This window comes from Rhincodon typus, chromosome 14 (genome assembly GCF_021869965.1).
Source record: "Rhincodon typus isolate 14 chromosome 14, sRhiTyp1.1, whole genome shotgun sequence".
NCBI lineage: Eukaryota > Metazoa > Chordata > Chondrichthyes > Orectolobiformes > Rhincodontidae > Rhincodon > Rhincodon typus.
Genome location: NC_063345.1, coordinates 26,716,888 through 26,729,991, shown reverse-complemented (window position 1 = coordinate 26,729,991; position 13,104 = coordinate 26,716,888). Strand labels below are relative to the sequence as shown.

General features: G+C 42.7%; 1 protein-coding gene across 3 annotated transcripts; it reads right to left on the bottom strand.

Moving 5' to 3' along the window:
- Positions 1–25: 25 nt before the first annotated feature.
- LOC109919537 (E3 ubiquitin-protein ligase XIAP) lies at positions 26–12,091 on the bottom strand. Of its 3 annotated transcripts, none has more exons than XM_048605004.1 (4): positions 11,067–12,091; positions 5,269–5,368; positions 1,186–1,264; positions 26–1,010 (listed from the first exon to the last, which is right to left on the bottom strand). In XM_048605004.1, exons 1-4 carry the CDS (start codon positions 11,959–11,961, stop codon positions 774–776), a joined length of 1,311 nt encoding a protein of 436 aa, XP_048460961.1. In that variant the 5' UTR covers positions 11,962–12,091; the 3' UTR covers positions 26–773. The 3 variants fall into 3 exon arrangements, with proteins under 3 accessions (XP_048460961.1, XP_048460963.1, XP_048460962.1); XM_048605006.1 differs by lacking the exon at positions 26–1,010 and adding an exon at positions 2,446–2,630; XM_048605005.1 differs by lacking the exons at positions 26–1,010; positions 1,186–1,264 and adding an exon at positions 1,670–2,630.
- Between the last annotated feature and the right edge of the window lie 1,013 nt (positions 12,092–13,104).

Below are 13,104 nucleotides of genomic sequence, written 5' to 3'. Positions count from 1 at the left end.
CCCAAAACAGAAGGAGTCAACCAGATTATCTTTATTCACCCCCAAAAAACAGTAAAGGGTTTCAGGGTCAGCATTAGGCTGTGAATTTGATTCTTAAATGGAACTTGGGTTCCAAGAACATGACTTGTGTTGCTGGATTAGTAGTGGGGGAGCTTGGTCATTATTTAATGGAGCAGAGAAAGGAGGCCAGCTGCAGGACAGCAACTGAGGAAAAATACATGATTAATGTAGAGAAGATTGCTGACAGGACAAAAAGTAAAAAAAGGTACATAACCTCATCAGTTCAGTTAAAAAAACTGAAAGTGAATACTTCACCGGGCTGTCGGTAAAAAAGGATATTGTTGGGGAAAAGAGTTAAATCTTGCTTTTCTCAAAGTACATGGTACAAAGCTGCCAAAGTGATTGAAAATGCTTAATAAATTGCCAAGAACACAGCTTGTGTCTGTCAATCTACATTTCACTCTGGAAAGAGTCTTGGCTAGTGTTACCATCAGCTGAAGTCATAACAGTAAAGAAAGATGACCAATAACATTTTGCAGAGCCAATTAAAAACTGGGGCAAATGCACAGGATGATACAAAGCTAAGCTGAAGTATTGCAGAGATGAAAAGTTAACAGCATTCTGCACTTATTTTTCAGTTCTATTTATATTAAATTAACTATTCAAAAAATGAAGTTCCACAGGTTGCAAAAGACAGCTTCTTACAAGGGTTTACATGAATGCTGTATGGGTGTGTCAGGGAGAACAGAACCCAGATATGACAAAACCAGCTATTACCCTGTAGGGCCCCATCCTGAATTACCACTGCCTGTTCTCCTGAAGCAGTGCAGAGTTTCCGGTTTCAGAGAGAAAAGTATTGAACAGTTGCCAACCTTATGTCCAGCAAAATTTAAGCTGGATTTCATTTTTGATGAGTTTCCAATCATTTCATTACCACTGACAGTAAGCCACACATGCAACTCTTTACATTCATCCACACTGGGATTTGTTTTGGAGAAACAGCCTTTAACCTGGTGAAGATATTGCAAAATTAACAGCTTTTATACAGTTGATCCACAAGCCTGATAATTGCTTAAAAGCTACACATTAAATATTAAATGGTTAAATTAAAACACTAACACTTAGTTCTTAAATTACACTCACACCTTGTTTAATACAAGTAAACATCTCAGGAATGGAACTTACTTTGGAGTTGGAGTACAATTTCTTCAACTGAACATCATTGACAAAGTCACGGCCTTTCTGTTCTATCAGGAAAGCACACCTATTTTGGATAATAGCTGTTATTTTCCAGCAATTTCTCAGCACATATTTACGTTACAACTGAAATTACATTGGAAGCATCAAGTCTTCTGCAACATTTCTTTATTTCCCCCCAAGCTTCTATTTGAGTAAAGTCTCATGAAGCCTGGAATCTGTACCCTACTAACAATCTCAAAACAGGTCAAAGACCAGATTTTTTAAAAAAAAGTGCTGTGTGCAACTAGATTTTTCTGACAAAACAACGCCAGAGGGAAATAATTTTCCTTGAAGGCAAAGTTCCACTTCAGGACTGGTGACACATTAGCTTTGCAAAGCTAGAGGGGCAAAACAATAAACATGCAGCATAGCAAACATAGGCTACTCTTCATTAGTCTGTTAAAAACAAAACACAAATTGAACACTGGTGTTCAATCACATTTTTTATTCCCAAAGACCTCAGGATGATAGCAGGGAGTTCTCACCAAGGTAGTGTACAGAATGAAATATTACACCAGACTGGGCCTGATCAGAGCAATACAGATCTAACATACCTTCTCCTTTGTATTGGAACTCAGACATTTGCCTTAACTATTTACTGTCAACAGATGCAAATAAAGGCAACAACAGATGTAAAAATCAGCTGAGTGACAGGCAATTAGAGTAGTTTACAAGTATATTTTCCAGTTTGAAGGAAGGCTTTAAGTCAAGTTAAGGAGTTGTTTTGGGACCTCTGCTCTTATTGATAAGAACAATCTAGGCCTTTGTGCAGAAGGTACAATTTCAATATTTGATAACAAAGCTTCAAAAGTTTATGAACACTAAGGAGGATAGCAGAGAATAAAAGATGCCTGATGCAAAGTGCAGAGAAATGGCAGATGACATTTAGCAGTGAAGAGAGCAGTTTATATTGCATTTTTCTTCACAAAAGGAGTATAATTGTAAAAAGGAGGGTGGATGAACAATCATAGCAGGGCAGATTCAGTGATTACAAAAGCATGTAAGATCCAAGGCTTGATTAATGGGCATTGAACAGGGAAGTGTCAACTCATGAAATGCTAGAGACTTGGAGGAATTACAAAGTGATGCTTCAGTTATATTTGGTATTGCTAAGACCACAGTGAATTCTGTGTGCAGTTTTGCTAACTTCCTTGAAGGATGTAAATGCATTTCCAACAGTTCAGAGTTGGTCTACTAAACTGATACCTGAACAGGAATAGATTATTTGAAGAGGACTGGTTCAACAGGTTGGCTTGTCTCCACTGGGAGTTGAGGAATGAGGGTTGAAAACAGGGTAAATTGATTGAATTAGAAGATTCTGAAAAAAAACATTTAAGCAGATGTGGAAAATAGGTTTCATCTTATGGAGAAGTCCAGAAGAAAATTTTTGTCTGAAAAAAAAAAAAAAAAATAGATTAGTGGCCTTTCAGGACAGATGAGAAGCCATTATCTGCAATATGTGCAACTTGGGTATTCCCTGCCTCAAAAGGTGGCGGCAGTAAGGTAATTGCAGAGGCACATCTGGACATTTCCTTTCCTCATAATGCAGAACAGAAGGGATTACAGTTAACACGGTGTAGAGCTGGATGAACACAGCAGGCGAGCAGGAAAGCTGACGTTTCGGGTCGAGACCCTTCTTCAGAAATGGGGGAGGGGAAGGGGATTCTGAAATAAACAGGGAGAGAGGAGGAGGCAGATAGAAGATGGATAGAGGAGAAGATAGGTGGAGAGGAGACAGACAGGTCGAAGAGGCGGGGTTGAAGCCAGTGAAGGTGAGGAGTTAGGGAGGGGATAGGTCGGTCCAGGGAGGATGGACAGGTCAAGGAGGTGGGATGAGGTTAGTGGGTAGGAGATGGGGGTGGGGCTTGAGGTGGGAGGAATGGTTAGGAGGCGGGGACTAGCTGGGCTGGTTTTGGGATGCGGTTGGGGGAGGGGAGATTTTCAAGCTTGTGAAGTCCACATGGGAACCCTGCAGCCCAAGGGTATCAAAGCGAAAGACGAGATGCTGTTCCTGCAGCTTTCGGGTGGCGTCATTGTGGCAACGCAGGAGGCCTAAGATGGACAAGTCGTCCAAGGAGTGGGAGGGGGAGCCGAAATGGTTCGCGACTGGGAGGCGTAGTTGTTTGTTGCGAACTGAGCGTAGGTGTTCCGCAAAGCAGTCCCCAAGGCTCCGCCTGGTTTCCCCGATGTAGAGAAGGCCACAACGGGAACAGCGGATACAGTATACCACATTAGCAGATGTGCAAGTGAACATCTGTTTGATGTGGAAGGTCTTCTTAGGGCCTGGGATGGGGGTGAAAGGGGAGGTGTAGGGGCAGGTGTAGCACTTGCTTTGGTTGCAGGGGAAAGTGCCGGGGCTGGAGGGGAGCGTGGAGCTGACAAGGGAGTCACAGAGGGAGTGGTCCCTCTGGAAAGCAGATAAAGGGTGGGGAGGGAAAAATGTCTTTGGTAGTGGGGTCAGATTGCGGAAATGTTGGAGGATGATGCGTTGGATTCGGAGGTTGGTGGGGTGGTACGTGAGGACGCGGGGGGTGGTGGATTCTGTTGTTTCGGTTGTTATTGCAGGTAGGGGGTGTGAGGGATGAGTTGCGGGAAATGCGAGAGACACAGTCGATGGCATTTTCAACCACTGCGCAGGGGAAGTTGTGGTCCTTGAAAAACAAGGACGAGGACATCTGGGATGTCCGGGAGTGGAATGCCTCATCTCGGGAGCAGATGCGAACAGTTCATCCACTTCACTAACAGGAATTGGGAATAGGGGATGGCCCTTCTGCAGGAAGGTGGGTGAGAGGAGGTGCATTCTACATAGCTGTGGGAGTCGGTAGGCTTGAAATGGATATTGATTTCCGGGTGGATGACAGAGATGGAGACAGAGAGGTCCAGGAAGGAGACAGAAGTATCAGAGATGGTCAGGTGAACTTAAGGTTGGGGTGCAAGGTGTTAGTGAAGTGGATAAACTGTTCGAGCTCCTAGTGGGAGCACGAGGCGGTGCCAATACAGTCATGACTGTAACGGAGGAAGAGGTGGGGGATAGCTTGTGTAGCTTTGAAAGAGGGATTGTTCCACGTAACCTACAAAGAGGCAGGCAAAGCTTGGGCCCACGGCCACCCCTTTGTCTGTAGGAAGTGGGAGGAATTGAAAGAGAAGTTGTTGAGGGTGAGGGTGTCAGTGGAGGGGGACTGGTCGGGCCTGCGGGACAGGAAGAAGCGGAGGGCCTTTCCGCCATCTGCATGGGGACTGGATGTCCATGGTAAAAATGAGGTGTTGGGGACCAGGGAATCGGAAGTTTGGGAGGAGGTGGAGAGCATGGGTGGTGTCATGGACGTGGGTAGGGAGTTCCTGGACCAAGGGGGAAGAAAATGGAGTCGAGATAGGTGGAGATAAGTTCGGTGGGGCAGGAGCAGGAGGAGACAATGGGTCGACCAGGGCAGTCAGGTTTGTGGATTTTGGGAAGGAGATAGAAGCGGGCGGTGCGGGGTTAGGGAACGATGAGGTTGGAGGCTGTGGATGGGAGGTCACCTGAGGTGCTGAGGTTGTGGATGGTCTGAGAGAGATGATGGTTTGGTGGTCGGGGGTGGGATCATGATCAAGGGGGCGGTAGGTGGTGGTGTCGGATGGGTGGCGCCTGGCCTCGGCGACGTACAACTGCACCTCCCTTGTCTGCGGGTTTTATGGTGAGGTTGGGTTTGGAGCGGAGGGCTGCACGTTCTGCAGGGGAGAGGTTGGAATGGGAGAGAGGGGTGGAGAGGTTGACGTGATCGATGTCTCGACGGCAGTTATAAGTTCGGTGGGGCAGGAGCAGCCATCCTGGACTGTCATTCAAATACTGCTAATCTGTTTAAGCCATTGTGGATTTGATCTGAAAAGTGTGTCAGCACCTCACTCAAATTCCATGAAATTTTACTCCAGCAAGGGATAGTGGCAAAGTGAAGAAGAGAAGCGCAAATAATCTGAAACAAAAAAACAACACAGGAGCAAATAATTTTGCTAACGTTAAATGGAAGTTGCTGGAAACATTTGGCATTTTACCCTGGAAACCACTTGGCATGTTGCTCCCAGGCTTCATCAGAAGACTCCCAATTTCTGAGGCCTCCATCACAGTGAAAACACTTCACATTGTCGTCGTCACCTGGAAAAATTAAGACCAAAACAGCATTTTTTGAAACCTTAGTGGTTTCATTTAAGGGTTGCACAACATGTCTTCCAAATTCAAAAACATTTTGGCGAAGTTTTTCATACCTTGCCTCTCTCACAAATACAATATGTTCGCTCCAGTTAAGAAAAATGTTAGTTTATGCAATTTGGGAGTCCCTGGCTTGGCAAGCACGAGTTGTTGTCACCATTACTTCTGGGTATTTGGGGACAGACAAGCCAATTTTCTGCACTACCACAGTTGCAGATCTACTCACGCCAAGAATTGGGAAAGCAGTTCCATTTAGGTCAAAATTCTGGAATGGTAAATGCAGTTCTAAGTCAAATGGGAGGGACAGGGCTTGGAGTGGAACTGACAGGTGGTGTTTGATGCATCTGCAGGCCTCATTCTTCAATTTCAAAGATGCTATTTGAAAAATTACACCACCTTGTGTGTTACTAGATCCCAAAGACTACCATGATTTTAAATTAGTTGCTCGATTTGTAGACCGCTGGCTTGACAGATCATTTTCAGCCACAAGTAACAAATGGATGATTTCTCTCTGCCTCCTTCAGTGGTCCCAAACATCAGGTGCCAGTTTAGCTACTTTTGAAAGTCACCCTGTACAAGAGTTATTGTACATCTCTGGGCCATGTGGGCATCAAGTCAGGCCTCCTGGTCTACAAGCAAGGACACCACCACTGCATGACAAAGCCCTCCAGCCATTTGACTTTACTTAATGATATCAAACAGCTTAAAAAAAAAAACACACTACCAACTACTGGGGCCTGACAACATTCTAGCAAAAAGGACTGAAGACTTCAGCTTCAAAAACAGCCATGACCCTAGCCAAGTTGTTCCAGTACATCTATAAACACTACTATCTACCAAGCATTGTCAACTGTTTCAGAATGATGTCCCCATCACAAAAAGGGCCAATCCAATTCAGCAAATTAACACCCTGTCAGTCTACTCTAAGCCATAAAAGCAGGTGTCACTGCTGGCATCAAGTAGCGCTTACCTCAACGAACACCAGTCAACAGGTTTGGGTTTCACCCAGATCACTCAGTTCAGGAACCAACTGGAGCCTTGCTCCAAACACTGATGAAAAAAAAAAAAACTGAGCTCCCACATAAAGGGGAGAATTACTTCACTGAATATGAAAGCATCATTTGAGCATGTATAGTTTCAAGTGAGCCCAAACAAAACCAAATGAGCAAAGTGAAAAACAAAAAGGCATCTCATACTGGTTAAAGTTAGTCACAGTACCAGTTGTCTTAAACTCAACACCTTCAGATGCTTCAATGACCTTCCTGCCATTCTAAAAAAAGTCAGTCATACAGCATGGAAACAGACCCTTTGGCCCACCTTGTCTGCACTGATCACGCATCCCAATCTTACCTCATCCCATATGCTAGCATTTAGCCCATATCCCTCTAAACGCTTCCTCTTCATATACCCACCCAGATGCCTTTTAAAAGTTGGCATTGTACCAGTGTTCATCACTTTGAGCACCCCATTCCATACATGCACCATCCCATGTGACAACATTGCCCTTTTCAAATCTTTCCCCTTTCACAATAAACCCATGCTCTCTAGTTGGAGTCCCCCACCCCGGGGGGAAAAAAAAAAAAAAAAAAAGGACCTTGGTTGTTCACCTTATACTTGCCCCTCATGATTTTCAAAGCTTCTGCAAGGTCACCACTCAGTGGTGAAAATAGTCTAGCCAATTCAGTTTCCCCCCGAAAGCTCAAACCCTCCAATCCTGGCAACATCCTGCAAGTATTTTCTGCACTCTCACATTTAGCATATTCCTAAAGGGAAATACTGTACACAGTATTCCAAGAATGGCCTCACCAATGTCCTGTACAGCCACAATATGACATCCCAAAATCTGTACTCCATGCACAGACCAATGAAAGCAAGCATGCCAAAAACCACCTTCACCACCGTGTCTACCTACACCCCTAAACATCTGTTTGGCAACACTCCCTAGGGCTGTACCATCACATCTGCAAGTCCAGCCCTGGTTTGCCTTTCCAAAAAGAGTGCAGCTCCGCATATCTGTCTCTCTTTGGCCCATTGGTCCATCTGATGAAGGTCCCATTATGACACATACTTCTTAGGTTCACATCGAAATCATTTACATAAATGACAAAAAGCAGTGGACCATCTTCAACTGTTGTGGCACACCACTGGTCACAGGCCTCCAGTCTGAAAAACAACCCTCTACCACCACCCTCCGTCTCCTACTTTCAAGCCAGTTCTGTATCCAATTGGCTAGCTCTCCCTTTATTCCATGTCATCTCACCTTACTAACCAGTTGGCCGTGCAGAAGTTGGTCGAATGCTTTTCTGAAGTCAATATAGACAACATCTGCTGCTCTGCCTTCGATCTTCTTTGTCACCATTTCCAAAAAAACTCTCAAATTAGAGAGACATGATTTCCCCATGCACAGAACCATCGTACCTATCCCCATCAGTCCTTGCCTTTCAAAATTAAAAATGTAAGTCTGTCCTTCAGAAACCCCTCCCAACATGCCCACCACTTAAAAAGCAACACCAACTATTACCCAGCCTCCAGTCTTTTGGCACGTCACCACTGCTGAGATTTGTATCATTGATAGCCAAAGGGCTCAGCAATTTCTTCCCTAGCCTTGCACAATCCTGAGATACATCTGTTGAGGTCCCGGGGGTTTGTCTACCTTTATGCATTTTAAGGAGCTCCAGCACCACTTCAGGATATGTGTATTTATTTCCAAGGTCCCTAACTTGCATGTTATTTATTTGACTCGGGAAAATACTGATCCAAAATATTTGTTCAGTATCTCAACAGCCTCCTGACATCCCACATGACAGGGGTCCCATTCTCACCCTAGTTACTCTTATCTGTAAAATATACAGAATCTCTTGGGATTCTCCTTAACCCTATTTACCAAAGCTATATCCCCTTTTTGCCCTCCTGATTTCCCTTTAATATACTCCCCGTTGTTATACTCCTCCAGGGATTCACTTAGGTCTTGCCCCTTTTTGAGCACAGCCTTATCTTCTCCAGTCAACCAGCATTCCCTACATCTACGAGCCTTTCCCTTCACACTAACAAGAACATATATACTATGTGCAGCATCATTCACAACTTCAGATACTCAAAGTGTCTATATCCAAATACAGCAAGATCTGGGTAATTCCAGACTTGAGCTGACTAGTGGCAAATAATATTTAAAGGCAAAGAATTACCACCTTAAAGAGATATTGCTGAATCTTCCATTATTCTAGGTAGTTATTGTTGACCAGAAACTTAACTACACCAGCCATATATAGAGTGGCTACAAGCACGGTCAGAGGTTTCAAATAAAGTAAATAACTCACCTGATTTGCTAAACTCTACTCTCCATCTATAAGACACAAGTCAAGAGGGAGATGGAATACTCTCCAATTGCCTGGATGAGTGCAGCTCCATCACAAGCAGCTCACACCAGGCTGTGTGACTGGCTCCACATCCACAAGCATTTACTCCCTCCACCATTGACCCTCAGTAGCAGCAGTGTCTACCATTTAAAATCCACCACAGCAACTCCTTCAACTGCATGTTCCAAATTAGTTTCCTCTCATTTAGACAAACAAGTAGACCTCCAAGCCACACAATTCCAACTTAACATTGCCATTATTTCAAATGGGGCTGGGAGAAATTCAGAACATTTTCCTGTGGGCAATACTACAGCCAGGAGTGCAGAGTTCTACCACTCAAGGTTAATTAGGGATGGGTGATAACGCCCTTGTATTTGTGGAAAGAGAATTACATAAAGTAATATTGCACTGCTCGCTCATAAGTGTCTGGAATGGCAAAACACTCGAAGCAATAGAATATGGTGAACCCCTCTTCCACATGAAGACTAAATTGACTAAAATTTCTGTGATTGTGGGAATGGAAAAGTTAATGACACTGGAGATAGATTTCCTTCTCAAGTGTTTTGAGAAAAGTGCCACCCAGTCAGAGAAATAAAACGCTGGCACTCAACATGGACAATAGGCAGTGCAATAAGTTGCAAAAGCAAAAAACAAAAACCTCATTCCCATAAACTAAACAAGTAAACAGAGCTAACAGAACTTTGTGCTTCATGTCCAAACTGACTATTCCCACTCATTAACTAGAGTACAGTTCAGAAATTGCTGGTGGGTTGCAGGACTTCGTTACATGTGAACCTATTAGAACATCTTTTGCATACTTTGTAAAATTGCTCATTGTTAGTGGTGACAGTAGGCAAAATATGCTACTCTTTAACACCATCCAACAATTCGGCTAGTTAAAAGAAACTAGTTGCAAGTGTCCTGTAAGTAATGCATTCAGAACCTGAATTCAAGATCTGAATCAAAAAAAGTGGTCTCCAAAGTGGATAGATTATTTCCTCCATTTCCCCCCCACCATAGCATAAGAAATAAACAAGGTTGCAGATGGAGTATTGGCAGGAGCGGGGGGGGGGGTGTGGTGTGGTGGTGGTGGTGAGCGGTTACACACTTGGGTTGAGAGAGAGTAGAAAAGCACATTTGTTTAAAAAAAACCAAAGGAGGCATCTAGTTGCAGTGCTTAAGGTTTTAAAAAGAGGAGGACTCATACTTGAACAGTAACTACTGTTAAATGTATGACCAGTTATAGGCAAGTTGCATGCTCGGCTTTGTTTTATGGACTTTGAATACAACAGTCTGCAGTTGCATTGACAGAGGGACAGCACCTGCAGTAGTTGGGCTGTTAAGGAGAATGGTCGAATAAAATAGATTGCTCATTGTAACAGACACTGTGCATTTATTTAAATCAGTAAAACACATTGCAAGTTAGCAAGCAACATTCCAGTAAAGCCACTAATTATATGTGATTTCTGTTCTAAGGCCAGAGGGGACATGCCACAGATTTAGTCAATTCAGAGACCATGTTTAGTTAACAGCCTAATGATGCACATTTTAATTGAGGTGATGCACAGCTTCAAACCAGTGGGATACCACTAACATCCTGATCATTAGAGCCCACTGCCCATTATCCCTATTCCATTTCCCACTAGTTACCTAGTTTCCCAACTGGATCAACAATTTAATGTCAATTCTACATGCCTCAACATGAGCAAGAATTAGGAGTTGATTGTGTTTGTGGGCAACTGATACCCTCTGGAAGTCCTTTTAACCAATGTTAAAGTGCACACATGCTCCAAATTTAAAAAAGTTGTAATTTTAAAAAGACTCAGAAGCCCAGTCTACCACACTTCAGTTTACAAAAATGAAAAAACCCTGTCATCTTACAATTAAGTTCCAGAAAAACTCAATGTTTGGCTAACTAGTGTGAAGTTGTCTGGAGGGAGAAGAAATTTAAAATCTCCAGCTTCCTGAAGCAAGGGAACTTTCAACTAAGTTGGTACATGATCTTCTACTGGGATAGCAGCCCCGTCCTCTAGGGAATTAAATATTATATTCTGTTCAACCCCATTTGAGAACTCCACTCCTGATTTCGTTACTTTCCATATGTCTGGCACGCTATCCTCTTGCTTAATTAGGAAGATCAATAAAATTATTCAGCACGTGACATTTTTTAATGAAGTGTAAAAACTACTTTAGCTGCAAAAACAAACTGACAGGCATACCAAGTGTCATAAGAAGCCTGGACTGACTAAACACGCAAGAATCAAGTTTACTTAAGAAATTTACCATACCTGTGCTATAAAATCCAGCTCTTGCAAGATCAGCAATATTAAGTGGAAAACTTATTTGGCATTTGAAGGTTTGAAGACGTGAATCAAATGTCTGCTTGTCTGGATGCTTAGGTAAATCAGAAGTATTTGCTTTTGGTTCATTTACAGACTGGTTAACATCTATTGTTTCACTGCAATTTGCATCAATTGGTATATTTCCAATAAAACGCCCTGAAACAAAAGCACACATTGGAAAATGCCTCTTGTGTTCAGACATTGCTCGATCTCCAGGTTCCCAGTTTTTCATTAACCCTCCACAACAAAAGCATTGTACTTGATCATCTTTGTATGTATAATAAAGTCCTGCTTTAGCAAGTTCTCTTGGTGTTACAATCCCATAACTCGGCCACTTGGTAAAGGTAGAAAGTCTGGCTTCTTCACTGCACATGGCAGGATTTTTGGGTCGTAGGTGCGAAAGGTCTTCAATACTCTTCCTTTTCACACGATTGCTGAGAATTTGATTACAATATTGGTGGACAACATTCAACTGGTTGCAAGGGCCATTTTCCAATGCATGATTACTACTTGCAGCTGCTTGGTCAGAGTTTTCAGGGTCATGAGATGTGACTAAACAATGAGAGTTTGCAATTTGTTCATTCAGGCTTGAACCATTAATAAACGGACAAGCTGGAAATAGCTGCCTGTGTTTTCGTACAGCAGAATCTCCATGTTGCCAGTTATCAACTGCACCACCACAGCTGAAACATTTAACCTGGTCTTTGATACCAGTGTAAAAGAAACCTGCTCTGGCTAATGTTGCTTCAGATACTGGGGAATCAGATGGAAAGTTGATAAATGTTCCAAGTCTATAGATTTCATTTGAGAGATCTTGTTTACAATCTGTTGTAATATCCATAATTGGAGAGCAAAATATCCCATTCAAGTGCTTGATGCCAAGGGTTCTTTATATTTTCTATGTTCCAGTAACTTTCCAATCTGTGGTTCAGATAGCCAGCTCTTTCTGCGGAGATTTCACTGTGCACCTGTCAAATTAAGCACTCATTACAAATCATGGCTTCCCGATTCTGACTCCACTTCCAAGTTCAAACGGCTTATTTTACTGACATACACTTGGCAGTGAATTAAAATAGACATTTGCTTTAAAATTAAACACAAAAGACCAAGTATGCATAATACTCAGAATGATTGTGTTTAACATGCACTATGAAGTATGCAGTAGCTCAAAAAAGGTCAGTTATCTTCCAGAGATTGTCTAGTCCACACATTTCAATGAAACAGTACTTGCTGAAAGTTGCACAATTTTGTTTTTTAAAAAAAAAAGAAATAGGTGAACAAAATATCCAATATCTACTCATTGCAGTCGTTTACAAAGGTGGCAAAGTTACTAAGAAGTTGCAAGATGTTCTTCTACCAACTCCAACATATCATCTGTGACAAACAAGAGGCCTCAAGACACTTGAGGAAAAAAAGTCACTGAAAGATTCCTCAGACTACCTATATTAGCCTTCCCTCCGGCAGTCAGGCAAACTCACTCCATAATCAACGTTATGGTGAACTAACACTGGCAACTCAAGCACTTGAGCTCAACTGCTTCAGGCTCATTGAAAGCCAACAGCTATTCACACACAAGTTGAAAACCTGCTCCAGGAGGTTGACTCTTCTGGGAAGAGTCTTTTCTGGCATTTAAGCTACAGATTTTTTGGGAATATGAGTGAACACACGAGTCAAGTGCTTTCAATCTCTTATCAATTAACTTGATGTGAAGGGAATCCAAGCTGTTCATTATTTGCCATCTCTAAAAAACCAACCTTCTGCAAAGTCAGCACTTCAGTTTAATAAAGAAACTCAGCAGCGAGCTCAGATGCAAGCCTGACACTCAATTTGGCTGGTTAGTTTTTATATGATTTGTTTCCAAGGCCATTGGTCTACCTGTATGATAGAAAAGTGGACATATTTTGGACGCAGATAACCAAGGTACATATCAGGCAAAAAAAAAACTAGTTACGCTTTCACAATGCAACTGCTTTACCAATACATT

Bases quoted from the DNA above. Each gene is read 5' to 3' on its own strand.
- LOC109919537 (XM_048605004.1), bottom strand. From the start codon at position 11,961: ATGGATATTACAACAGATTGTAAACAAGATCTCTCAAATGAAATCTAT. The intron at 1,265-5,268 runs GTAAAATGCCAA...TATCCAAAATAG, and splicing joins CATGCCAAGTGGTTTCCAGG to GTGTGCTTTCCTGATAGAAC. The intron at 1,011-1,185 runs GTAAGTTCCATT...TATCTTCACCAG, and splicing joins AATTGTACTCCAACTCCAAA to GTTAAAGGCTGTTTCTCCAA.